A 27,928-nucleotide genomic window follows, 5' to 3' on the forward strand; every position below is an offset into this window, starting at 1 on the left:
AAGACGTCTCCTGGCGTTACAAAACAACCCCTTCAGTGGACCAAAATTGGACGTCCAAAAACGACATATTAAAGATGTCAAACCGACGTCACTATGCGCAGTGGGAGGCATCCCTGGCGTGCAATGCATGCCTGTCTCTAAATGACCAATTGGTCGCTGATCTGAAACAAGGCATATGACACTCTGAGAATATATTTTCAAAAATAAAATAGCTTCGGTATGATGATGAATAATAGATTAATTACATTATGTTGATTGCATTCTGTTTTATTAAAGTGTATCATTGTTTCGAGAGGAGATGGAGAAATAAGAAAGTTTATAACTAAATGTAAATTTGCGAGTCTGAAGATTATTAGGCGCTCTAGTCTGAGACCGACTAGAAATTCTTTCAGTTCCTTAAAAAAAATGCTTTTGGTGCCAAGATCGGACTCAAGTACTACAACACTGAAAGAAATATGTAAGACACACGACAGTAAAATCTAGACATGAACATAAGACAAAAACATATAAACACCTGATTTGGTTAAGCTCCGGTCCGCCCCTCTCCCCCAGATCCTGACTAGGACACGCGGTTTCAGAAAAAAATGGATGGCGGGACCTGATTTGGTGGGAAATATTGCGCAAAGTGGCAGTGGAATTGAATGAACAGATGGGTAGAACCGTAGAATGTACAATTAATATATAAAATAATATACACAAAATATCATAAATTAATATTCATCTAGCTATATGACCCCCGGCGTCTGCTTCGTACGTATTCCACCATTAAATGACGGTATAGATTTAATTGAGGGCATACTCCTTTAAATGAGGTAGCGTATATGGTGACTCCCTCCCTGCCCTTCTTGTTTTGCACTCCCGAACTAGCACTGAAGCAGCGCGCTTAGCAGCGGCTCTCGTCTCGTATTAATGTAGGTGCGACAGTTACGGTCTGGCATACAGCTGCCGCTTATTCGCAGGAGAGAGGATATTGAGAGGAACCGCACGGAAAAGGGCTGAAGATACAAAGTAGCCTTCCGTCGTCAGAGGCTATTTGACTCACTTTTGCACAGCTACGAGCGTAGAAATTTAAGCCGCATAGAAAAATGGCAACCCAGTCGGCTCAGATATCGTCATCGCAGGGGCTTGTCGACGGCTCCTCCGGTCCAAACTCGGCCAAAGACTCCAAGTGCTCGGGTAAGAGGAGGACCCATGTGTTAGCCTAGCTTCAATCCAATGTAGTTTCCCTTTTTTCCCCAAAATTGTGGGCAGTTGCTCAAACGGGCTGTAAAAAATCTTTGTAAGACAGCGGCTTCTGACTTTGTCTTCTTAACGTTTTTATTTTAAAATATTTACGCGTTTTTACAATTACGCAGTGTATTTTGTATAACAGACTATGTACATTAGTTTTTATCATTCGGTTATACCATTTTTGAAGCTTTGAGTATTCCTCCTTTTAAGCCCCTATATATTTTTGCGGGTGCTTTGACGGCCACATCTCGTCGTGCATTTTTATTTTTTATTAATGAATAATGCACGGCAAACTAGCACATCGAGTTTAACGATAGAAACCACCACTACCTTCCCCAGACAGGAATTCTCGATGATGAAATTATTACTGTGTGGCAAGTTGTTGTAAGCTGTTAGCGTTCTCTTTAAATGATGTTTGGATTATTATTAATAATAATAGCAATAAAGCATCGTTTAAAGTGAACACTAACAGCTGTTATGTAAGACGCAAAGGGACGAAGGAAGATCGCTTTTCCTCCGGGCTCTGTTGTAATGGCCGCATATTGCGGCGACGCCAATCTGCACTGCAGATGCTCTGTAAGTGGGAGACTGCGTTGGGAGGGAGCGCCTCTTAAAGCAACCGCGTTTCTCATTGTAACGCTACACCACAATTCATCATTTTTGTTGACCTGTTTTGTCGTACATTTATATTCATTGTGCCTCCACCGACTGCAGTTCCTAAGAAAATGTTCATCATTTCTGAGCGGTTTTTTTAATGCGTGTGCTTTTTATGCTTGGCCCACACAGTAGCATGTCTTGGTGTTGCTAGAATATTCCATTATCATACTAAACCTCATCTCACTGTTATTGAATACACACGGTCTGTTTTTAACTGATTAATAGCCCCACTTCAGGTACTGTAGCTTGCTCTGTTTGGTCATTTTTGTTAAAGAACACATAATGTAGCAGTTATGTATTGTGATTTTAAGGTTAGATTTGTGGGTCACTTGTGAACATTAAAGGGGATCTTGTAATAAATGGTATTTATGTGGGCCAGTTACATGGACTACACTTGTTTGCCAAGACACATGGAAAATTTTTAACATGTTTTTATTGTAATTCATTTGCAGTAACAAGTTTAACTAACCAAATGTGTTTGGGGGAGGGTTAGGGTGCATTTATGTTTATGAAGATTATTCTTGTTGAAATGTTTAAGAACATTGGGGGTGATCCACAATAAGCTATTAGTTTTTTTTATTTCAAGTTATTGATCCATGCAGATTAATCTTGATAGCTTAAATACCTGCTTGATATGACATTCAGTGTTATTTAGACTGGCAAGGTGAAATTGCTCTTGTACCATACAGAGGTTGAACCTACACTGTGGCTTTATCTTAAAAGTCCCAAGTGCTCTGCTGTGCTGCCTGTTGTCACCATGGCTACTTTACCTCGCTGAGGTCGGTGGTCCCGGGGCCCGGCTGGCAGACAAGACCTCCGTTGAGGGCCTCCGAGCCACCTGGAGCCCCTTGGTGGGATGCCAAATGGGCAGTAACCCAGCGATTGCTGGCAGGCCTCCTCCAACTCATCTGTGTCCAGGATGATTAAGTAAGGGGGGGGTGGGGGGAGGGGACTGGTCACTTAGGAGGTGGCACACTTCAGCACAAGTAGTAATGCTCAAGGCCTCATTCCTCCACATATGCCTTGCCCCAAATGCCACATGCTTACTGTCACTGAAATCTGTATTACAGTCTTGGATGTACAGCAATTACCTCTATGGTGTGGAAGTGCCCCTCCCTCATTTTTAAATGATCAAATCCCTTTCCTGCAAAGCAATTTTTTTTCTTCTCCCAGATACCTGTTAGTTGTATTTAATTTCTCTGTTCAGTCATCTATAATTTTTTGTGAATGGCATAGCTGAGACATACTGATATGCATGTTTTCTCTCCTCGCTATCAGGGGTAAAGAGCCTGATACAGGCTCTTATTTTGAAGGTGATGTTCATTTGATCTGGCTTTGCACCTGTTTTCCATTTACATTAACTGTGCTTGAAGGTCACGAGCAGTGCTTGTTCACATATATACATTCTTTGTCTGCTTTATGTATGGGTTCGGTATCAAAAGGCCGCTTCTCAGGACAAGTAGCCTGGCAAGTCTCAGATACCCGACCTTTATTTTGTGTGTTGGCAGCAGGATTCTGTCACAAAACTGAGTCGTCCTGCATGGTCGATAAGTCCCATGTGGCATTTTGAGAGAACGGCGAGTTCTCCTAGACGCTGAACCCTGACTCAAGTCTCCAAAATTGGCTGAGGCAGCAGTGCCTCCACCCCTAGTGGGGTCTTGTGTTTCATGACTCTTCGTCCCCTGGAACAGGATCTTGGTGGCAGGCAGGGCTGTCCTCTGGTCAGGGCCCTGTTCAGGCTGGGGATTATGTGCATGGTGCTGCAATGTGGCCATCAGTGTAAACATAATAACAAAAAGCTGTTGGTGTTTATTTTTAAGTTGGATACAGATGTGCAGTGCTTTCTGAAAAGAGACCCTGTGCGAGTGGTTTTCATGGGGTTTTGAATGGGTTTGACAACAATGGCAGCATGATCCCTGCTGCTGTAACATTAGCAAACCTGCACGCATCTATTTCTAGGTTCCCTTGGTTGTCAAGCCCCCTGGTCTCTGTGCTTCTGTCAGGTTGGTCCCGGGTGTGGCCTATACTTTGGGTGTGTTCGCAGGATTAATGTGGAACCAGCTGGATGAGACAGGCTTCTGGATTGGGTGGAATGTGGGTGTTCTAGTATCTGGTTCAAAAGCATAACCCGCTCTGCCTGTCTGATACTTTACCCTGTCACACCTTCCCTTTCCAGGATTTGTCCTTCATGTTAGTCACTGGCTTGGAATCCTGTGTGTTCCACCTCCTTGTGTTCTTGGGGGCTGGGGGAAGATACAGCTTAGACTTGAAACGCTTCTCAGAGGAATGAAAGTAACCCTTGGATTGAGTGAATGTAACACTATGAAGTCCCAACCCACTGTTGCTATTTACTTAGCCCATGTGTTTGCATTTGTCTTTGTTTTGTAAGTCATAAAAAATGTGAATCTATTATTATGCTGCTTTGGTGTTTAACCTGCATATGTTTTTTTTTTTTTTTCCCCTCCCCCCCCTTTTTTCTCCCCGTTTCTCTCCCCCAGTATGTAGTTATACTGTTTTAACTGGGAATTGTTTGGTATATGGACGTGATCTTTGGCGTTACCTTGAGTATCGTTCAGAGTAGGTTTCATAGAGTTGTCTCCCACTGCTGTTGTGCTGTTTTCCTTTAGCACAAGCCTGGGTTATTGGGGGGGGGGACGTGGGGGTCTTACCACTGTAGGTTTCTTATTCTCCTTTCCCTTTTATTTTTTCAGATTCCTTTCTTTCCTCTTCGCCTGTATCTCTCATTCAATCTCCTCAAGGCAAGTGTTTAGTTCTCTTGTACCACGCACCTGTTCTTTCTGATGATCCGCCTTCGTCTCTTTCTTCTTATTTGCTTTTGCTTTCTTCCCCTTGTCCTGCTGGGCTGCTACTTTAAAAAGCTCCGCACATCCTTGGTGCTTCTATACTCTACCCACAACCTGGTGGTGAAATGCAGCCTAAAAACCAGTCATGTCTCCTGTAATCCCGTCTTCCTGAATGGCTGTGTGAGCTGACCCCCTCCCTGTCTGTCCCCTGTGGTAATACTGTGACAGCAGGGTGGCCCCAACTCTAGCTTGGAGGACATCCCACTTTATGGTGTAGGAGCAGTTCTTTGGGTCAGTCCCCAATCTGCCACTGGCATGTGTCAGTGAGGTGTATCTTTTATCCAAAAAAAAAAAAAATCCATTGAGTTAAATTTTATGGGCAGCAATACAATTTTCAGTATTCAGAAATAACAATGACTTTCAGTGTATGCTGCTTTTTTTTTATTATTGTTTCAATTGTACCCTTCTGGTAATAACATTTTAATACACATATTACTTCTCACGAGGAAGCAGCTGATCTACCTGAGTCTTTACTTGCAGAGAACATCATTTAGACGTTTTGGGTCTCAAATCTAAGATTGGCCCCATTGGATTTCAAATCAGCTCTTTGCATTGGGCCCCCACCTGGAGGTGTGGTATGAGTATATGAATGTCTTCAACATAACTTCCACCCCCCCTGACCCCAGGTTCTTCGTCCCACAGTGCTTTGATTCCCTCTGCTTCTCGCTTTTGCAGCATTGCATGTTGCCACTTCTGGCCTATAGCTTCAGATGACCCTGGAGCCTGGGTTTATTTTTCACCTCAAACCTTTTGTATGTGTCTTGTCCACAACGCAACAGCTTATTGAGAGATGCTACTTCAGTTCTGTTGTCATGAGAAGTGCGGGACTCTGCAGGCTAATGTTAAGGAAGTGCCCATGCTCAGGCATCCTCTAAAGTGCTGTTTGATCATTTTCTTGGCAGAGGACAAAGGCTGACATAATACTCAAAATGTTTTAATTCAGTCCGTGAAAGTGCTTTGCACAGTACCTTATGTTCCCCTTAATTAAAATTTGAACCAAAGTTTCTGCTTAGACATGCTGAAATATGTCTGTGAACATATTTGCGATGGAATTCACATTTTGATTAGACACTGGTACATTTTGAAAGCTTGCTGGTGATTGAAATTTGTCATGTTACAAATGGATCCATTCAGGTTAAATGACAAACACCACACTATGTTTAATTTATAACGAAGGAAAAGTTTTGAGCGCTCTTGAATTTTCCACTGCCAGCACTTAGGGACATACAGACTTGGGTAAACTTTTTTTTTTTTTGTGTGTATGTTCATGCAAAAAAATCCAGTACCCCCCACCCCCCCGCCACAAATAGTGGGAGCCAGGGCTCTATGCTAGGTATTTCACCAAGTAGCATGCATGCTATTAAGATACTTTGTAACGCACATTTTACTAGCGCTCATTACTTGGGTCCCCCTAGGTATTTTTCTTCAATCAGGGGGGCTTCCTTGATATGTTAGTGGAACTTTGTTTTGCAATTGACTGCAAATGTATTGGTGTCTTACACATTCAATAGAGAATGGTTTATCTCGTAGAATCTTCCCAGCTTTTGCTATCAGTGCTAACAGCACTGCTAGCATAATCGTTACTTCCTTCCGAGACAATGTCATCTTGTTCCTCTGTATCAGTATCATTCCTCTTGAAATAATGAATAATTGATTTTATTTTTCATTAGCTAATACCATTAGGTCATTAATAACTTCAGTAGTTTACACATCCTGAGAAATGTTTTGCAGTGTCTTACTGCAGTAGTTTGAGCGTGAACACCGGTCACTCACTTTGCTTTGACCGCTCAGTACTGGGTCATTTAACAGTTTGATACATGTTGGGAATACTAGTTTTAACCTGCTTAACTGTTAAGTCAATTCAGTGTAGCTTTCGAAAAAGAACTACAGGTAGTGGTGTCATTGCTCAGTCCAATTCACACACTTATGAAGGAATTTTTTTTTGTAATTCTCACACATTGATTTTTAGCTGTGTGTGTGTGATGGAAATGTCACACTAGAAGCCTGGCAGGAACTATGTGAAAATTTCTCAAGCAGTGAAGAATACTGAATAGGGCCCCTGAGGGCGGATGGACACCTTGAAGCCTGACTTATTCCTTGAGTGCATTTCCAACAGAAGCTTTGTGGAATAAAAATAGTTGTGAGCCAGTATAGTGCTATAGTCAGGTGAGCTGATCACTCTGGAACACAGCGTTTGTGTTTAAAGATGTGTGCTTAAGAGGACCTGGCTGTGTGTGTCTCTGCGTGTGCATGCAGAAACAGTACAGCTAAATATGATTCGATGGCAACTTCAGCAAGAAGTGACTATGGCCTTAGCTATACAGTCATGTGACTCTCAGCATGTCTAGCGGCTCCTCGTGGGCTGGAAGGTGACAGACATCCTTCGGATGCCCTGGCACCCTCTGAGAGATTTCCAATATTCCTGAGTCGGATCAGATGGTAGTATAAATTATGCCTAAAATTTACATGCTAAATCAAATTTGTGCGTGAACTGCTTTTTTCAAAGTGTATTTTGAGTATATGTTTATCCAGATGCCTTTTCTATTGCTAATAGATATATAAAATGTTGGTAAATTGATCAATGCCTCTTAAGATACTGCTGATAAATTCTGAAATAGGCCTACATTCACAAATTAAACAGTTATGCAACTTGAATGTTATGTCATAACATATTGGACAAGTTTTTAAGTGGTTTTAACACAAACGGGTCGCATAGGAACATTTTCAAAATATGGAGTGTTCCTCATGGGCCTTCTTTGTAAGCAAAGTGTTCCATGTTATCTTGGTTTGAGCACTCGTCCTGTACAGTTTTGTATTCCCTGAGAAAAAAACAGCTTAAGAAAATGTTTGTGTGAGCATAATTTGGCATAATCTTTTTCTGTTAAAGTTGAATAAGCTTCTACTTCTGCAATTAATTTTAAAAGGTTAAGTATGGAGAGAAATTCAGTAGTTAATGACAGCTGAACTTCATACAACTGCAAAACACAATTGTTCTTTAGTTTGCTTTTGGTGTACAATAATAGTCATTTTGCTCAGGGTACAATCTCTTGATCCCGTGAACCAAGCCACTTGGTTTATCAGCCAAAGAAAGTCTGCTAAAGAACAAACTAGGATCCTTGATAGTTTAATCTTCTATTGATTTCTGTATTGATTTTGGTCATCTTTGTTAAGCATTTATCTCTAATTCAAGTAAAAAAAATCCCAAAACCAACAGATTTGGTTTAAATAGTTTAGCCATTGTTGTCCTGCTAAAAATGAACAAACATTCTCTGATAGTTTTCAGAAGACCTTAATTTAGTGCTTTGTTTCAGTAGTGTAATTGGCTTTATAATATGCCATGTAAATCGCTTGTCTTTCTGTTGAATTTCCTCAATGGGAAGTGTTTTTGTTTTTAATTTGTGGACATAGTATGCAGCAAGACTCCATACACTGTTACTGCCCCATTCCATGCATGATTGCATGACCTATATTGGATGGTACTGTACTGCACAGAGAAACTGCTACTCTACCATAGTGTGCTGAAGATAGTGGATCTGCTTCTGGTTCTGTCTTATGATGTTGATTGGTTGAAGTTAATAAAGATTATTAGAATATTAAAAAATGGATTTGCATATCTTGGTTGATCTACTTGGTGTGCCCCCCATGTGATTTTTGTATTTGATAGAGCTACAAGCAGAGACCACTGGTTTTATTTATATGCATGGGAGTTGAATATGCATCTTGAATTTTTATTTTTTTGTATTCCCCTCCTGCTTGACAATTGCAGGTGAAAGGGTCCATCAGGGACCTGGTGAACCCACAGACATGATACCAACTTCCCTTCGCTTTCGCTCTCAACCTAATTCCTTTACTCCAGTTCCACTCGGCAGCCAGTCACTGGGAAATGCAGGTGAAGGTATTAGCTATTGTACAAAGGACAAGCAGAAAAATATGGAGATCCGTGGGATAGATTCTCCTTTCACTGGAACTGCTCTAATTTCTTCTGTGCAAGGCCCCTCTGCTGGAACAAAAACCTGTACTGGGCCACTGTGGGATGACACATCTCCTATTAAGACTTCTCCTGTATCTGAAAGAATCAAAGCATTGGAAGCTCTTGCAGCAAAGAAGGGTGAAACTGACACCTGGAGTGATGGAGGATTCCTCCAATTTAAGGAGCGCCACTATGAGAAGTCTCCCACTGAGTCCTCCTCTCCATTCCCAAAGAAGGACATATCGCCTGACCAGTGCTCCCCAGAATCACCTTTTGAGGTTCTGGGGGACACACAGCGGGGAAGCGATTTTGAAGACACAGCAGACTGGATGCGAGCTCACTTGCCTCCTGCACCTAACTTTGACACTGTCCCAGAGCTCGAAAGCAAGGCTGCTACAGACTTTTTGGTATCTGAGTGTCTTCATGAGTTTGAGGAGACTCGGACAGAAACAGTAGTGGCAAGTGTTCCTGATGAATTCATGGATGTTCCAAGAGAAACATTTCAACAGATGGAACATACCAGTGACTCAACTAAGCAGAGTAGTGTGGATGAAGAATCTGAATTTGACATGAGCTTTTTACCCACTGCCTACATATGGGACAAGCAAGAAAAAATAGATGACGAGATAAGGGGAATTCCAGCACTTGATGAATCAAAGCTCCCTCCTTCCCCTCCCCCTCCTGCTGGTTTTGGATCCCCTACGCCCCCTCCCTCCCCGCCTGCCTTACAACTTGATGCTTTGGAGGTGAAACCTGCTCCCTGGAGTTCTGACATGGATCCTGTCGAGATTGTAGATTTGGACAGCTCAGGAGAGTCAGATGATACTGTGATTGAGGATGCTGTGTCTGTTCAAGCTCCTGTATCTAGCAGTCCTTTGTCTGACCTTGAGGACCCCATCACTGTTGCTCACTCAGCAACTTGTGGGGACAAGGAAATTCTGCCAGCTAAGCAAGAGAAGCAAGCAATTTTGGTGCCTATTATAAATGTAATTGAAACTGATGAACCGGCTCTAAGTGATGAAGAGGAGGCAGAAGGGGAGGGTTTTCAGGTTATCGAAGATGTAGATAAAGAACAGCCCACACCACCAAGTTCAAATTTTGAAGAGGAGAAATCAGAACAACATGAAGATTCTGTTGATATAAATCAGAGCTCTCTGCAACAGAATACCTCAGAGGATGAGTCTCTTCCATCAAAGATTTTGGATACTGAAACTTTACCCCTTGATTCTCTTGCTGAGATTTCATTTCAAGATCAAAGTAGTAAACCTGACACTCAAACAGAAAATGCATCTTCTGAAAATGTGCTTTCAAAGGAAATTGCTGGAAGTTCTCCAGTTTCAGAACAAATTGAATATTCAGATGTAAGCCAAGTTCAGTTTTTCACACAAGAGCAGACTGGAAATGAACCTTCCCTTTCCACAGTACAATTTTCAGACCAACTTCTAGAAAGGTCATCAGAGTTGCAATGTGCCATCTTTGATCCAGCAAAACAAATCCCATCTGGTGACTTAACAAATAGTGTTGCTGACAACCCTTCAATTAGCTTGCCCTCCTCTCCAGAAAATATCAGCTCTCATTCTGTGCTGGAAGATGTGTCAAGTAAAACCTCAACAGTTCAACTTATTCAAGAGGATGTGAATAGCACTGAGCATGTTCCTCAATGTGACAAAAAGCTTGAAGCTGAGAGCTGTCCTCCTGGCATTAAAAGTATGTCCATGGACATAGAGTTAAGCTCAGACATTGAAACCAGTGCTCTTTCCTCTGATTCTCCTGTACAGAATTGGGCTGAGTTTGTGTCATTGAGTGCCCCTTCCAGTGTAGTTTGTAACACTACTGAAATTGAGACAGATTTTGCAGATGATCTCAGAGTAGTTGCCGAAGACTTCCTTCCAAATCTTGTAGGAGAAAAGCCCTCACCTCAAGCCGTTACCCAAGATTCACTTTCAGGCTTGCAGAACACTCCCCAGAATGTTAATTGGGAAATGTCAACTGAACTTCAGCCAGACAAAGACACAGTTTCAGAAATGAATTCCCTTGAACTGGAGAAGGTTGAGGTCCCAGCAAGCCTGAGTAGTGAGGATGTCTTGACCTCATGTGAGTCTAGATTGTTGCCAAAATCTGTGGTGGATCAATGGCAAGACAATCAACCAGAAATTTCTCAACCAAAACAAACTTCCCCAGAGACCACGAGTGACCCTGAAAGCACTGAGCTAGAGTCCTCAGTTTCTGATGCACCTGACAGCTTTGTGGAGTTCATGAGAGAGTGTCTGAAATCACGACAGGATGGGGAACCTATTGATGTTTGCAGCTATCGCATGGGTACTGAGTTTCCTAAAACTGATGCACAGTCCTTTCATTCCCCACCTGCCATGGTTTTGGATCTGGAACAAGAGCGTCTTACTATCTGTGCCCTGAAAGAGCTGGGCAGCAGTCAAGAAGAGGATGAAGACCTGCCCAGTGAGAAGAGCTCCCAAGTAATACCCAAGGAAGGAAACGTTCCCCTACTAACATCCCAACTACAAACGATGGGCACTGCTCCCCTTCCGGCTCCCACTAGTGAGCCTCTTGTCCGAGAGTCTACAATTGAAGAGGTAGACCGGATCGACGCATGGGTGACTGATGCTTACCATCTTGCAGAGCATGCTTTGACAGCAATACTAACCCACCTGTCAGGTAACATCTCTCTCCTGGGCATTTGGCCTGCTAACTCCTCACACAAGCAGCACTGCTGCTTTGCGTTATCTACTTGCAGTATCTTACCTAAACTTGTACAATTGTAAATGGAATCTGCAGTCTAAGATTGAATTGTGTGTTTTTATGGAGGCGAATCTGTCAATGGGTATGTGTTGGGACAATGGGTTGATGCAACGATGGGTTTATGCGACTGACCCAATAAGATGTTTAATATACAAATATTTTATTTCTGTGTAAAATGGTAACCACCTCTAACAGTTGAATAATGACTGAGGATCTTTATTAGTGTATATACCATATAACAGAATGTATACCACATGTATATGGCTGGGGGAATGGGTGTCTTTGTGTGATGACTTGGAAAAAGTGGCTAAATTTCCTCTTACACAGCAGGTTTTTCTGTATGGCAGTTTTTAAACAGAAATGTTTTATTTTAGCTTTATAGAAAAATACTACAGACAGCTTGGCTTGTCTGTATTGATACTTTGGCAGCTTAAAGGAGGTGGTGGGTGAAAATGGTATCAAAGAATTTGAAGCATTTAGAAGGTGTCAGTTCCCTGAAAATGTGCATTACTTTGGGCAACATTATTTCCCCTCTCTCATTGCTTGGAGTTGATGTGTATGGGCATGTTCGAGAAAAGTAACTGTAGTTTTAGGTCTAATACAGATCAAAATATCCAGGATTGAAGAAATGGTGCACTAAATGTATAATTACATGGTGATCTTTATTGTATCATAAAGTACTGCCATTTCAGTCATTTGTTCTGGCCATATATTACTAAATGTAAAGTTTTCACCCTGCTAGGGGTTGAGTCTGACCCCTGTATGCATGCCCTCGATGCAGGTATAAAGAGTACTGCTATGTGGATCTATATTTATAGACCGCTATGGTAGCTATCACATATTCATGCACACCACTCTTGCCAGCCGTACATCAGCCTGAACGTGTACTAAATTTGTCCTGTTCTGTTATGATAGAGGTATCCAAGAATTGCGTCACAGTGACGCAAGCTTCAGTTGAGCCAAGGAGATTGATATTGATCCTGACCATGTGATGCACAGCCTGTTTATGTTATATTGTTGAGTGCTTATTTTAATCTTCCCCCCCCCCCCCCCCATGTGGTTTGTACAATTAATGGATGCTGATTGTATCTTTCGATAGTGGATATCCTATTGCATATGGGAATTTAGGGCTGGGGTGATAACCAATTTTGAAAAATGAATTAATTGAGGGACAATATTTATTAAACTGACAATGTATTTAGATCTCATTTACCAGTCACACACCTGGTACTTTTCACTGCAACTAAGAACAGAGATGTACCCAACCTGTACCTCAGATTGTCAAACAAGTATGTGAGCCATACCTGAGCTGTAACTGTGCTGACATGGCCTTGACCAAACAGCTAGGATTATCTGAAAGAAAAAGCATATATTCTGTGTATTTATTCATTATTGATACACATCATGATGCATGCCCAAAAACTTGCAACTCGAACATTTCCAACTTGTACTTAAGAAGGTAAAAAAAAAAGCTATAGAACAGCTGAACAGAATGGATTTGTAATGTAAATTTAGGCAAACAAATGCTATTTCTGCTAGTGTTTGATGCTTGCATAATATGGCAATTCTCACAGATGTGCTAGGGGGAATTATCACGCAGTGTATAATGATAATCACTCATAGTAAATCATGATGTACACCATATAAACAGTAAATAGGTGTCTTTCTTTTTATGTAACTGTCACTCTCCAAACTTGGCCTCGAACCGACCCTTCTGCAGCAGAAAACCAAAGTGCGCTGGAACTGTGCTGTAACTAGTCTCTTTGTGGTACAACTCTGATACAGGTCTGTTCCTGTATGCCAGTGGAAAAGCACCAGTCTCTTGCTTGGTATTTTTCCCCACTTGCTTTCTAGATAGTTGCTGACAGCTTAAGGCTAATGCTGTAGTTTTACATTAACTGACTCTATCTCAACTATGTCAGTAGGCAATCTATCCACCACAACATCAACAGTCATGTTTATGATGTCTTTGACTTCATGTGGGATCAACCCTTTTCCACAAAATAAGCAGTTGTGTCCTGGACACTGATGGTTCTGCTTTACTTGCCAGAACAGAAGGCACCCAATAACCACTCAGGTTGCCAGAAATTAGAGAATTTTAATCAGCAGTATGCCTTTACAGATCTGGTATGCCATTATGCAGGCGGTATGAGCTAATATCTCCCATGCTCATGATGTGATCATGTTAAACTGTAACGGGAGTTTTTCAGGTGACATTCTGCTGCTCAGACCGCTTATGGCTATTACTTATGGAAAATAACTCCTTCGCATGTGTTTTCGGTAATCGTGAAATGGTCCTGGCCCCAAATAAATGAATGGTTCAAGTGTGTATGCGAAAAAATAAGTTCTTTAAAGCCATATGAAAACTTTCCACTCTTCCACTTACCCAGGCTAATAACTTTCTTTTCTCCATGGTGGATGCAGCTTGAACTACAATCTAATCAAAAAGAAAGTTTTATTACTGTCAGCTTTATTTGTATTTGCTGTCAGTAGGATGGCCATAGTGGGGCTATATTCAATGTAATAATGCTGATCAAAATTCTAGAAACCATGACCTAAAATGTCACATTTTAACTTTTTTTTTTTTTCTTCTTCTTATTTCTAGCTGTTATGGAACAAAGTTGCAGTATAATTACATCTGTAGCAGTAAAGTGGGCTGTAAATTTACACAGCATTTGAGAAATTCCCATGTAATGTCAGAAAATCACTATGTGATTGCCTTTTAACTGTAAGGGCCCTTTCATTCCTCATGTGCACAACATTTGGGATCTCTTTCAGTGCGAAGTGGGGTTTTTTTTATTATAGAAAAAATGACCAAAATGCAGTTGTAAGGTTTATAAGATGCTTAGTAGATGAGCATCAGCTAAAGCTAAATACCAGATTCACTTTCTTTGGTAAGCACTGCTAACTATATACTGTGTGGATGTAAGAATGATGTTGGAGTGCGTGCATTGAGCTGAGCTGCAATGAGGTCATGCAGGCAGAACTGGTGCTGTGCCTTTAAGAGCTGCACTGTGCCAATGCTGGAAAGCAGGCCACTGCGGCAGCACTACCACTGGGGCACGCTGCTGCAGTTTGGGCCTGCTGCACTGAGTAAGGGGAGGGGCTATCAATTTGCACTGCTTCTTGTGGTTAACCCCAGAGCATGCTGGGATGTGACCGGATCCCTGAGGTGCTGGGCATGTACGTGCCCTCATCACTGACTACCCATGAGAACCTGACTTACTGGAATTTCAATCTCTTAATCTTTAAATAGGAAATATCTTTTAGGATCCTGTCTCTCTAAACTTATTTCTTTTTTCTAAATATACCAGCAGCGTCTTGCACAGCAGAATAATTGAGATGGGATTTTCCTTTTTTAAATCTGCAGTTTACTTCACACTGTAGCGCTTTTTTTTTAAAATGCCATTGGTTTTAGTCTTGACTTTGAACAGGTGAAGTAGCACAACTTTAAATGTTAGTCTGAGGGGTAGTATGGAATGGGAAAACCAGAATTTACTTCTGGGTCGCAGCATATTTTCACCCACACTTTGACAATTAGCAGCATTAACATTTTCACAAGAGATGATGGCACTAATGACTCTGAATTGGCTGCTCTTCTGCATTTAACTGGCTGGGCTTCCTTGAGCGGCTGTAATTGTGAGAATTCAGCCTTCATGTCCTAAAGGGTCAGCCTGATGTAAAGTGCATGAGGCCTCAGGATGGCATTGCCACTTGGCCTTGAGCAAACGCTGCGGAAGCGTTGGCCATGTGCTTCAGGTGCCTCCCTCCCTCTGACAGGAGGGAATAAGGAGTCCGTGGCAGGGATTCACTGCCTTTCACCCCAAGCAGCTTGAGCTGGTATTGGACACGCGCTTCCTCTTGGGGGGCCCACCTCACTAAAAAGAGAGACACTGTGTTTAACGAACTCCTTCCCCCTTGTTTGGTACTCCTCCAGAGTGTGCTCTGTAATTGTATAATGACAAGGGTGCATGTATCTATGCAGTTGCATAGGCAACACAAATCAGTAGCTCACCAAAGCTGGGGGATCAGGCTTGATCTCACTGGCTCTTGCTGGATTTTTCGCCCCAATCTAGCACCCTAGCTCCCTCTGCTTACAGTAAAGTACTTAAAAAATAAAAAAAAATTTTTAAAAAAATGTCAAGGTCAGGATGGTGCTAATCGAGGTAAGAGGCTAATTGAGGTAAGAAGCTGGTGATTTCCTACACTGAGGAACGTGAGTAATCTCCATGGTGTTGGCAGGCTGCTTAATTTGTATGAGGATCGATTGGAATTTCTGTGCCTCATCTCATATCCGTAACTATATATGCTCTTTCTCTCCCCCCATCACTACCCCAGTACAAGACCTGGTATATTGGCGAGACCCCAAAAAGACGGGTGTGGTGTTCAGCGTCTCCCTGCTGCTGCTGCTCTCCCTGGCCGCGTTCAGCATTATCAGCGTGGTCTCTTACATCCTTCTGGCCCTGCTCTGTGTAACCATCAGCTTCCGTGTCTATAAATCCGTCATCCAGGCTGTGCAGAAGTCCAGTGAGGGCCATCCATTCAAGTGAGTTGTGTGGGAGGAACTCTCAGTACTTGACTGGGCTAATTGCAATAATATACTGTTGAGCTTTAAACATTGATCGTTCGTTGTAGCAGAATGACTGTGCTAATGTACAACATGAGCTTGTGTAATTCTGGAGCTGGATGTTGTGCTCCTCTGAACAGGAAGTCCTCCAGTTTGCAGGAAGTCCAGCAGTTTGTCTTGAGGTTTAGTCTGTGAACTTGAACTGCCTCCATGCCGCCCCCCCCAGGGCCTTAATGGAAAAGGATGTCAGCGTGCCCCCAGACACCTTCCGCAAGTACGTGGACATCAGCCTGTCCTACATCAACCAGGGTCTTAAACACGCCAGCCGTCTGTTCCTGGTGGAGGATTTGGTGGACTCCATCAAGGTTTGACATGCCCCCTCTGTCTCGCTGCCCTCCTATATGTGTGTTACTTCAATCCTTGGCCATTCCCACAGCTGTCCAGCCTATTTATATCACATGCAGCAGGTCAGACTCTGTTTAAACCCTCCCCCTTGTAACCCCCTCCCACAAGGCCAGGACACTAAGCAGAGCTCCCTTGCTGTTACCTTGCCTATAGCTACAGTGTAGCCTGTGATGTAGTGGCGAAAGAGGCAAGTTCATCCTTCCTGTAACCGTCTAGTAGTAAAGGGGACAGTTTTGCAGTGCAGAAGATAAGTTTGAGGCTAGTTGGCACCTTCCCTAGGGGCAGACCAGGCCGATGTCCTATTTTTTATTATTATTTTTTGCCGTGTGAAATACAGCAAAAAAAAAGGTTGCTAGGCACCCTTAGGATTAGGATGCAAAGGTGAACATGCGCTTGAATGAATGGCCGTGATGACATGGTGCCTTTGCTGTCCAGCTGGCAGTGCTGATGTGGCTGCTGACCTACATCGGCGCAGTGTTCAATGGCATCACTGTACTCATCCTGGGTAAGTGGCTGCGTCGACCACACTCTACACACCACGGGGCGACTAAGCAAGGCAAATGGGCGTTACATGGACAGGCTGAACTAACTAATTAAAAGCTTTGTGTGATCGGTTGGCACATCCAACACAAATGTGGTTATTCTTGTAAGAGGAGTTTTACTATTGTTTGATTCAACAATGGCCTGTCTGAAAGTTTCACTAGTTAAACAGAAGTTTCTCTATCTGGCTTTATGTTAAATTAATCATATCATATATTTAATCACATCAAATTAATCATAAATTGGAACATTCGGGATGAATTACAAGGAACAAAATTTTAAAAAGCCATTTTAAGTTATTTACTTTCAGCATATTAATAATGTTCATAAAGCGGGTTTCAGGACGGCGGGGAGCTGCTCCCTGTCACAGCAGCCAGTAGGCTCACCGGCTGAACTGGTCACTGCCCCCGCAGAGGCTTCTGGGTCTCTGCTGTGTTTCCAGCATACAGGCTGTTTGTTCCAGTTTTTGGTTCCCGAGATGAATATAGGCTAGCCGTTTTTCATAGGGAGAGATTTTTCTCCGCTGTTTTTCATGGCCAGCTGTCTTTGCTAAATTATACTAGTTTAGAAGGCAGCATCTGCTTAATACCTTTTATCAAAAGCAGTATTTTAAAATTATAAATGACTTCCACAGATGCATCCCATGTTCTGAATGTTGTAATTTTATTCTGTTATGCCTTTTTTTTTTTTTTTAGCTGATATTCTTCTCTTCACCTTGCCCTTGTTGTATGAGAAGAACAAGGTGAGAATATTACCTTTGGGCAGCTTGAAGCATTTGGACAGTATTAACTGAAATGCATGGTTACAGCAGTATTTCATAGAACCACAGTATTAATACACAGGTGTTACCCTGAGGAGCCTCCAACACTCCAACATTAACTTCAGAAATAAGATAGTCAAGTCCTGGTCTTAAATGGCATCCTTTTCATTTTTATACACCCTTTATGGTGCAATTTGACTTTTTTTTTTTCCTTGTACCACCAGACTCAGATTGATAACTATGTGGGAATTGCACGCAATCATATCAACACCTTGATCTCCACGTAAGTACTCTACAAATTACTTTGCATCATTCTGTCTCGTCTGGATTTGTCAGGAAACCATACTGTCTTTTTTTTTCTAATTAATCTGAAATTCTTTCGAAAAATGCTTGTTTAAATGGGAAAATTCTGAAATGTGTTTAATAAACAAGCCGTTGAGGTTCTGAAGCTGACTTGTGTGCGCCTGTGCCCAATGCCCATATTCCTTTAAATCTTTAGCCAGCATGCTTATTTTTTTGTTCCATCAGGTTGCAAAAGAAGCTACCCGGAGTGAAACCTAAATCTGAATGATCACCCCAGCGATACACCCCTGCTCCACCTCCCCCCCCCCCCCCCAATCCCCCAGCTGGTTCATTTCCCCAGCCCCACCCTATCCTCCAAACACCTGAACCAGTCTCTGTCTGCACTGAACCAGCTAATAAGAAGCTTAACTTAGTGTGTCAGTCCTGCCTGAGCTACATTACGAGCATCGTGGACAGACGACCGGAGCCAGCGTGAGCCGTGCATTTTGTCCTGAGGGTGGTGAAAATGCCCCCAGCCAAACTGGATGCTGGTGCAAACAACAAGGCAGGGTTCGTGAACTAGACTGAATCTATGACCTGGTTTTGCAGTGACTGGGGGAAGGGTGGAGATTGAACTACATTTCGCGCTTACTAAGTAGTATGAAATGATAGAAAAGTGGTGTGCTTAGTATGTAGTTGTGATTTAGGTCTGGTTTCCCCCTGTCCATAGAGATTGTGATGGATAACTTCAGCAGACTTTGTTGGAGCATAATACTTTTTTTTTTTTTGGTGACAAAATCATAAATTTAGAGACTGCTTTAGGTTTTTTTTTCTTATTAATTTGGCCTTTTCAGCCTGTCTGTCCTTTTGGCCCTGATTTAATGAACTTATCTGTATTGACCTGCAATGCACTGAACATTTTGCAAAATGAACAAATACCTTAAAAGAAGGAACCAGCTGTGATATATTTGGTCTAGTTCACCATTTTTTATTTTATTTTTTTTGTATGTTTATGTACATAGGACTATAATAGGCTTTCTGATAAGGAACATGAAGATGTATCATTTTTGGAGATTCTTTCACATGATTCCATCTGTCACAGACCCCTTCTAGCATTATTATTATTATTATTATTATTATTATTATTTTATTACTACTATATTAACTACTAGTAGTAAAGCAGCAGCTGCTTTTTGTGCTTTGGCTGTGGCCATTCGTTGATTACATGAAAGCTCTCACGGCTGAGGCAGCTTTATGGAGACACCCACCCCTCAATGGCAGACACTCATACCATCACCTTCAGGAAGGACGAAATGGCCCAACAAAAGAGCACCTGTGTAGAACATAAGTACAGCGGTGTCACTTTGCTAAACTGTCCACATCTTGCACTTTCACTGCCATGAAATTTACACAGACGATGTTTATGTCCAAACGGTTATGGATGTGTCAGTGCTCACTTGCATACATTAAGCAACGTCCAGTTTCATCTCCTGCCTGAAAGGCCATCAGTGTCTGTATCGGGAGAGCCTTGCTAACCCCTGGAGTCCCTGAGCTGTATATATGTCACTAGCCTGCTCTCAGCCTGTTCGCACGCAGCCAGAGAATGCTACTGAGAAGGATCTGTTCATGCTTTTTGTTCCTTTTTATAGAACATGCTTCCGTAAGCATAATTTAACTTTGTGTGACTTTTCTCTTAAAGCCCACCCCGTTCACACATCTTGCCTACAGGAATTCATAGGTGTTCTTAATTATAATATAGGCTTTGTTCTGCTGTGTAGGGTTTTTTTTTTTTGTTGTCTTTAGAATCTTTTCTTAAGGCTAAGGAAGCTAAATTTAAGATGCCTATATATGTACACAACACCCCTCTCCAAATTAGAATTATTTTCAGCCACTGTTGCTGCCGTGTTTCTCTTTAGGAGTTTGGATGGGAGAAAATAAGCATTTTTATCTGCTGTCCCACCCCTGTAGCATGCTGCTTTTACTCTTCATACCTTTTGGATGAAGCACTTTCTTGTTGCGGCTGGTATGCTTCAGGTTATCATCTGGGTAATTTGTGTTTACTTGTATTCGAGTTTAGGTATATAGCTCATTATTGGGAGCTACTGGAAGGCTGGTCAACATGAGCAGAGAAATTCTTCTATACTGGTGTCAAAGTGCTATTAATAAAATAGTTATGAAAACATTGTATTGTGTGGTGTGTTTTTTTTTTTTTTTTTTTTTGTGGACGGACAATCCAGAACATCTTAAACACCATGCACATTACGTACAGGGCCTCAGTGATTTCGATAAAAGCAGATTTTACAGCTGTTGTAATAATTTCAAAACCTATAAATGTAGCCTTAACCTCTGTTTAGTACCCGTGATCTACGTGATCTGTGCTCTACGTGCATTCCAAGTTCTTCTACATCTGTTTGTACAACCAGGGACGGATTATGGGTTGTGTGGGGCCCTAGGCAAAACGTTCGCGAGGGCCACCCCCCAGCACCACCACAACCACCACAATTCAAGGGCCCTTGGCAGCCAAACGCCCTCCCTCCATGTTTCCATCAGAGGCCCTATAGGGTCAGGGGCCCTTGTAGGCAGAGGATCAAAGAATGTAGGCCCTCTAAAATAGACAAACGGAAATACATTGTTGATAAGCGTTGCAAATTGTTTTGGGCTAGGGGCCCCACAGGCCCCCTGCACCCCAAGGGCCCCTGGGCAGCGGCCCCGCTGGCCTGGTCCGTAATCCGTCCCTGTGTACAACAGCATATCTCAACCTGGTCCTCAGGACCTCCAGATAGTCCACATTTTTGCTTCCCACTGGGAGCTGGAAGGGAGCAAAATCATGGACTGGGTTGACAAACATGCCCAACACTAGTTTAGCCTCATTGCATGATACAGGCAGTTGGAGGATGATAAGACTGTTAGGTGGATGGTTCATGTTCTTGAATAGTGTCTCTGCACCAGACAAACTACTGCCAAAGTCCATTTTTTAATACAAGATTATTTCAGGAAAAACATACACAAACAGAACTTGAGATAAAGGGGAGGATGGAGGCAAGGGATGCAGAAATGATTCAGGCCAACATGGTCATTTCTACAGTCATTTGGTATTTCTGAAGATGCAAAGGTCCCAAACAAATGTAATGCTTGAAGTGCATGCTTTAAAGATCAGGGATCAACTTCACTTAATATATAAATAAATATTTTCAAAATATTTTAAGAAAACCCTCTCCAGCCTTTAGTGTCCCTCTAGCCTAGGTGAAATTTATCGTGAAGCGGGTTTTTGACGTAGGTTCAGAATGTGATGAGTGATTTAACATGGATGTAGACCTGTCAGTTCCTGGAGTTTGGAAGCCCTCTGGAATGTGACCTTTTGGGGTGGTTAAACCAGCAGCCTCCATTTTAATCACAAGGGCAGTTAACCCCAACCCGCCATGAAGAGGGGCACTTTTCACTGGTAAACTTAATGAGACGTGAAAATTAAACCCAGCTGTCAAACAAGCACAGCAGATAATGACCCCTGAGAGCACTGCTATACTGAATGGGCTGGGAAATGAACACATTGTAGGAGAGAAATCAAACTGGGTGTGATAACCAGATCTGTCCAAGTGCTTTAGCAAATGCTAAATGATATTTTCAGTTCATTCATTGATTTTTTTCCCCCCTTCCTTTACAAATCATCATCACGGTGCCCAGGAACCACGAGGCAGGCTGGAGCCTGGAAGGGACAACAGACCTTCAGCCCAGGCTTCTCACACAAACACTCTCAGTCCCACTATTCACAATTCGGAAGCTGAGATTCACCCAAGAGGATGGTGAGAACTGGGGATTTGCGGCCTAAAGCCACAGCAGCACATACCTGAAGCTGCATCCCGGCTGCGCAGGTCGGGGAGGCCTGTTAACCAGGCCTCCTAACCTACGAGAACTTGAATGAAACGGCAAGGTGGCCAGCTGGACCCCTCCTGACCCTGATCCATTCAAGGGAAGGTCTCTCCATCCTGTTAATACCTACGATCCGTGATTGTCCGAAAAGAAAAAAAAAAAACAACACAATGTCTGTAACCCCAAAACAATTTGGGCAGAGAGCTCTCCATGTACACAGCTGCCTGTTTACTGAACACTCCTGACCATCAGCATAGCAGATATCATGCAAATAATGAACAAAAGCTTATATTAATTTAAAATTATGGTGGGTCATATGATCTGTAAATGTTCTGAAAGGATGGAATTAGTGCAGCTGGCCTACATGCACATCATTTGGTACGTGCATGTCTGAATGAAGGTCATAGTTCAGTACAATTCAGTTTATGCTGGGAATGAACCAATTACATTAATCAGTTCCAGCTTCTACCAACTGATTGTTCTTTGAGGGCAGCCTCCAGACCGTTCTTTCGGAGGTGTAGACTGTGCTATTTCAGGCTGTTTTTTTCTGCATGATCTCTTTTTCTGGGTCCAGGTAGTGCAGGTGAGGTGGAGCAGCCTCCATTTTACATGGGAAGTACAGGAGAGACATACTCCAGGAGTGGACTGCTCAGTGTGACAGAAGAGGAGAGAACGGCCGACTGTCTGCTCTTTCAAGGGCGAAGGACCATTACGACTCGCTGGCAAAAAACCCAAGACATCTTTGCTAAAAGCGGGACTCAGGAGGCCAAGAGCCCTTCCAGGGCTGCGTGCCCATGGTCACCAGCCGAAAAACAGTCGTCAGAGTGGACAAAGTGCAGCGCCGTCTGGTTGTAGCTAAGCAGGGCCTGCTGTCGCTCCTCGGCACTGAACTCCATGGAGTGGGGGTGCACCTGCTGGATGTGCCTCTTGATGGTGCTCACCTTGAGCGTGGCCAGACCTGCACCGCACACCATGCAGATCAGCCCGTGCCGGCGGCAGTCGTAGTCCATCAGGTAATCCACACGCCAGCGCACCTGGTAATTGCGGCGCTGGTCCTTGCCTGGGTAGTGTCCGTGCCGACCGACCGGCCCATCTTTGACAGAACCCCCTGGGAAGCAGCCGTCATTAGCGTCTGGCGTCCCCGCAGTGGCCTTGCCCCTCTTTGTAGCAGTTGCTGAAGGAGCAGTTTCTGTAGAGAAGGGGGTACAAGGGATTATTAAAGTGTTCTAAACTGCCTCAGGGCCACCAGAACAGGTGGCTGACAGTCTTGCTGTTACCTTCTTTTACTGGGGGGGCTGACGACTTGGCCCAGGTAGCCACCAGTGTCTCCCGCTCATGCCGGCTCAGGTTCGCCGTCTCGGGGTGGCAGTCCTGGATGTGGCGCCGGAAGCAACCGACACGCGTAGTGGGAAGCGCCTGCGAACACACCATGCAGACCACGCCCCGGCTGTCGGCCCCGTAGGCCACCAGGTAGTCCATACGCCAGACCCTCGCGGAGCTGTCCTGCCGGATTCTGGCCCGAGGCCGGTAGCGAGGGCCGCCCCTTCTCGAGGCCTCGGGCTCCCCCAGAGCCTGGTCGCCATTCTCCCCGAGCCGCCTGCAACCAGCAGACACACCTGCCGCGTCTCGGGGAAACATCTCCTCGTTGTCATCATTGTCGTCTTCCTCAGCCGTAGGGTCCAGTTTGTCAGAGCTGTCGTCCCGCAGGGGGTCTGACTCTTGACACCGGACAGAGAGAGACGGAGAGCATAAGTAGAGGGACGTTACATTCCCTGGAAATCTGGGGCCATAAACATCAAACAAATAAACTGGACTTAAAGGACCCTGAAATATTCCTAATACAGAAAAAGCCCAGACACTCTATAAGAAAAATGCTTTTATTGTCACTGTACAGGTAGTAAGTACAACAAAATGCAATTTTCTGGTGACCCATCTAGCCTTCCAGTGAGACGCACAGACACATGTGAGACCAATACTTGGGATCAGAGTTTGGGGTCAGCTGTTTATCCAGCACCCTGGAAGCAGTTGAGATTAAGGGCCTATTCAAAAGTCCAACAGTAATATGATCACTCCGTCAGCCGTGGGACTTGAAGTGGTGACCTTCTGGGCACACATTCCTAACCCACAGAGCCACACAGCACCCCAGTAGGCAACCTTCAGATCTGAACTCAGATGCACTATCATTGTAGTATATTAAATGACATTTTCTCAACACAAGACACAAATACCTCCATTAATCAATAACTTGTCACAGAATGAATTGACGCCACATTTTCCAAAGACGCCTGTGCACAACCTGCATCCACGACTTCACACGGTTTAACCTGCTCAAATAAAAATTCGGGTTATTTGGTTTAAAGGTGACTCCGCCTGTGACCCCCTCCTGTACCTGAGACACGGACAGAGGATTCACTTCCTCCCCCCCCACCCCATCTGACGCAACCCCACCCCGCCCCACCCCACTAACATCCCAGACCTACCACTCACCCTGCCTCTGCGCCCAGGTCTGCAGGATGCAGTGCTTCTCCTCCGCGCTATACACCAGCGAGTTGGGGTGCGCGTCCAGCACATGACTCTTGATGTGGTCCAGGTGGAGCGAGGGCAGCTGGCCACCGCACACCATGCAGAGCAGGCGGCCCGCTTCTGCCTCGTACTCCATCAGGAACTCCTGGCGGAACCAGGCGTGGAGCGAGTCATTCAGGTAGCGCTCCAGGGTGTCCACCGGCGGACCTGGGGTATCCCTGACCTCGGAGCAGGGTGGAGAAGTAACGGAAGCACTGTCGGGTGGAGACTGCCATTTGGCTGCACCACTGCCAGGTTTCCCTGAGTGGAAACAGAATATCCACATCCGTCAGCTCTGCCACTCAGCAGCCCAATAAACTTCCAAAATGTGCATTATTAACTCTCCCAACTGTTTCTCCAGTGGAGATGCAAGAAGCAGGAGAGGCAGCAAAGGGCACAAGATGAGAAAAGGCCCAGGAGAGGATACCAGTCCATCACATGGCAAAACCAGTCTCACGCTATAAGCTGTTTAGAAATGCAAATTGCACTAACTGCAAATGCTTAGCCCATTGGATTAAACCAGTGTATCCCGGGAAACCCACGCATCACAGGGTGAACATGAGAACATTGTGTGGCTCTGTGGGTTAGAACTCCATGTCAGTGATCAGAAGGTCGCTGGTTCAAATCCCATGGTTGTCAGAGTGATGTCACTGTTGGGTTCCTGAAGAAGGCCCTTAACTCCAACTGCTCTGAAGACACTGTGTGAACCTGCTCTCTCATCCACACTCGAAAAAAAAGCGTACTAAATGAATGTGAATGCAACATACAAAGAATGGGAATGGCATTCCAGGCCTCACTGCCGAAGATCAATAGTGCTGGCCAGCACACATTCTTGCACATATAATCAGTTGAATAAATTGCTAGTTAATCAAATTATGCAGCAATTTAAGATATACACCCAATAAAAACACCCATACTTAAATCCTTAAAGCCCAACGCTGTACCTGTGGAGCGCCGTGCACAGTCCAGCATGTCCTCAGTGCATTGGTCCTCCAGGGGGCGCTGTCGCCCCTCCATCCCCAGGTGGCTCTCCCATCCAGATCGGATGACCTCCTTGTCAGCTGTACTCCAGAGTAGGGAGTCTGGATGCTTCTGTCTGATGTGCCTCTTGATGGTACTAAGCTTGAGTGTGGCCAGAGAGCTGCCACACACCATACAGATCATGCCGTGCCGCCGAGGGTCAAAGTCCATCAAGTACTCACTGCGCCAATACTCGTGGTAGTAGCGCCGGTGGTCTCGCCCGGGGATGCGACTGAGGCCAGGCCTGGAGGCCCTCTCTGAGCGCGACTGTGTTGACTTGCGCTGTGATGGCCCAGGAGCTGGTGATAGGAGGGGGGGGCAATTGGGACCCTCTGTAACGCTCCAGTAACTCGTACCGGGGGAGTAAGGGGGCGTAACCGGGTCATCCTTAGGTCCGTCCTCACCACAACCATTCATGACGCCATCCTCAGCTGAAACACACAACACATCTCTGTAAGCCGCGATGTGGAAGTGTCCATGCGATGATACGTCTGCCGCCTGTTATTCGCGCAAAGGCCTCATTTTATACCACACTGAAGTATAAAAGCGCAAGCCCCACCCAAACTGTGACTAAATCTATTACTCCTAACGCGCAAAAATGTGACTCTTTTTTAAGCAAGGCGGTTGTAATTACAGGACGTGGTTACTTGCTTTTTTCATGTCCATAAATAAGTATATTAAAACAACACACGGCTTCAAAAAAGGCAGCTCGTCCATCTGACTGTTTAACCAGACAACTCCAAATCCGCTTCAAGTGCTGCAATGCATTCGCAAGGTATACAATGCACGAAACGTCCCCAGAACGGATTCTGCATAGTAATTATTAAATGTATTTAATTAGAATGCGATCTGACGATCTCATTTAATTTTTTCTTCATTTTCATGTCCGCAACGCGTCCCGTGTGTGTAAAGGGGGCGGCGACTTGTGTAATAATACCACAGGGCTCCGCTGGGTGGCGCCCGTCGCTCACAGCTGGGCAGCCAGCGTCTCCGTTTCGTCTTTGTTTATAAAGGAGCCGGGGAGACAAGGGGCCATGCCGCTTTAATGGAATTGTCCGTTACACGGATCACCCGCTGCTAAAGTGTGCGCGGCAAAAGCGAGTTGAGAAATATAGAAATCGGACGTTTACCTTCTGAACAGAGCCTCAAGTCGTCCCGCCCTTGCGCTGCTTCCTCCTCGGCACTTATTATTAATGAGACGGAGTCCGTATTTTTTACGCACGGGTGGACCCGGGACTCCGATTCCCTCGGCCCGGTTTCCTCCATGGCTGTACAATGCAGCAGTTTCGATCACCGTTTCTGCTTGCTCAGTGACTTACACGGCGGCCACGGAGAGTGACTAACACTGATCATCCGGCAGGCCCTTTACGAAGAGATGTGAAGCACGCATGCACCCATAACTGAGCGGCGTGTTGTTTCAACGCGGCACCCCTCCCCCCGCACGCTCGGCGCAGGAGCCAAGTTAACTTTTCTGATATATATCAATACGCAACTGGGTCGCTCCTAGAGCCGTTCTCGAGCCAGCAGGAGTACGCGTGTGTTGATCACGGTTAGCTACAGTGGCCTCCTGCATGGATTTAATGCTCGGCTTGTCTTCAGGGTGGGGAGCCGTGCTAGGGGCCCCTGGGGCTCCTTAAGGGGCTCCTGGGTAAATTTAAAGAGACAGTAGAGGTATACACGCAGCGACATCCGTATACGGAAGACCACCTGCGAGCAACCTAGAGAAATGGAATAAGAAATTACCCGTCCTCCATAACACGTTTAATGGAAATTGAGGCTAGTGACGAATTAATTTTAAATGCAATTATTGGTACTTTACCTTAAATAATACGCCGCTTCATAACAAATCCCATCGCCTATAAACCGAATACAATAGGTATGCCAAATTTTAATCATTAACTTGTCGTAAGGGCTTTTTTTAACATTTCGGTCCCAGTCAAATATATTAACTGTGATGACTGACATTTAGGATAATTGGGTTGTGTTAAAATATTTAATTGTATTTTTTCCCACCTGACATAGCTAGGGTGACTGAGTTGACCGCTGTATTGGCAACCCCAAGAAAATGAATAGGAACGCGAAAAACCAAACACCTGCCATTCATGTTTACCTAAACCTGTACGATCCACTAATCCTTGAATAGGACATATATCATTAGAAATGTACAATAATTTTAATCGCAAGTATAGCTGCGTAGCAGGTTGCACTAACTAATCTTAAACGAAAAAAAATGTATCATTAAACGGCTATTTCTGCTGCGCTAATTATACTTGGTACTTACAACGTTACTTTAACTGATGCTCCTATTTCAGGATTAATATAGTTGCCAATTGCCAGTCTTGTAATCCAGTTAACGTAATGGCTGTTTGATACAGCGAAAATTCGCCTAGATGTGTATGATTGTGTGAAACAAGTAGGAACAACATTCTAAGTCGGAAATGTATCCT

General features: G+C 44.1%; 2 protein-coding genes across 9 annotated transcripts; one reads left to right on the plus strand and one right to left on the minus strand.

Moving 5' to 3' along the window:
• The first annotated feature begins 810 nt into the window (after positions 1-810).
• On the plus strand, positions 811-20,214 carry rtn3 (reticulon 3). Of its 3 annotated transcripts, XM_023840316.2 has the most exons (9): positions 811-1,176; positions 4,599-4,646; positions 8,518-11,394; positions 15,817-16,024; positions 16,272-16,410; positions 16,886-16,955; positions 17,686-17,732; positions 17,975-18,033; positions 18,279-20,214. In XM_023840316.2, exons 1-9 carry the CDS (start codon positions 1,086-1,088, stop codon positions 18,319-18,321), a joined length of 3,582 nt encoding a protein of 1,193 aa, XP_023696084.1. In that variant the 5' UTR covers positions 811-1,085; the 3' UTR covers positions 18,322-20,214. The 3 variants fall into 3 exon arrangements, with proteins under 3 accessions (XP_023696084.1, XP_023696085.1, XP_023696086.1); XM_023840317.2 differs by lacking the exon at positions 8,518-11,394 and having other exon boundaries at positions 832-1,176; XM_023840318.2 differs by lacking the exons at positions 4,599-4,646; positions 8,518-11,394 and having other exon boundaries at positions 832-1,176.
• A 773-nt stretch (positions 20,215-20,987) lies between these two features.
• Positions 20,988-27,123, minus strand: LOC111858501 (zinc finger translocation-associated protein-like). Of its 6 annotated transcripts, none has more exons than XM_023840320.2 (6): positions 26,612-27,123; positions 25,406-25,912; positions 24,387-24,722; positions 23,177-23,617; positions 22,934-23,088; positions 20,988-22,025 (listed from the first exon to the last, which is right to left on the minus strand). In XM_023840320.2, exons 1-6 carry the CDS (start codon positions 26,745-26,747, stop codon positions 21,855-21,857), a joined length of 1,746 nt encoding a protein of 581 aa, XP_023696088.1. In that variant the 5' UTR covers positions 26,748-27,123; the 3' UTR covers positions 20,988-21,854. The 6 variants fall into 6 exon arrangements, with proteins under 6 accessions (XP_023696088.1, XP_023696087.1, XP_023696090.1 ...); XM_023840323.2 differs by lacking the exon at positions 20,988-22,025 and adding an exon at positions 22,698-22,857; XM_023840319.2 differs by having other exon boundaries at positions 21,883-23,088; positions 26,612-27,122.
• Between the last annotated feature and the right edge of the window lie 805 nt (positions 27,124-27,928).

The sequence above is a fragment of the Paramormyrops kingsleyae genome, chromosome 10, assembly GCF_048594095.1.
Source record: "Paramormyrops kingsleyae isolate MSU_618 chromosome 10, PKINGS_0.4, whole genome shotgun sequence".
In the NCBI taxonomy this organism is placed as follows: domain Eukaryota; kingdom Metazoa; phylum Chordata; class Actinopteri; order Osteoglossiformes; family Mormyridae; genus Paramormyrops; species Paramormyrops kingsleyae.

Excerpts from the sequence above, each read along its gene's own strand:
- LOC111858501 (XM_023840319.2), bottom strand. The coding sequence starts at position 26,747 with ATGGAGGAAACCGGGCCGAGGGAATCGGAGTCCCGGGTCCACCCGTGC. Across the intron at positions 24,723-25,405 it reads CTGTGCACGGCGCTCCACAG|GGAAACCTGGCAGTGGTGCA; the intron begins GTACAGCGTTGG and ends GTTTCCACTCAG. Across the intron at positions 23,089-23,176 it reads AGCCCCCCCAGTAAAAGAAG|AAACTGCTCCTTCAGCAACT; the intron begins GTAACAGCAAGA and ends CCTTCTCTACAG.
- rtn3 (XM_023840316.2), top strand. The coding sequence starts at position 1,086 with ATGGCAACCCAGTCGGCTCAGATATCGTCATCGCAGGGGCTTGTCGAC. Across the intron at positions 4,647-8,517 it reads TCTCATTCAATCTCCTCAAG|GTGAAAGGGTCCATCAGGGA; the intron begins GCAAGTGTTTAG and ends TGACAATTGCAG. Across the intron at positions 17,733-17,974 it reads TGTTGTATGAGAAGAACAAG|ACTCAGATTGATAACTATGT; the intron begins GTGAGAATATTA and ends TTGTACCACCAG.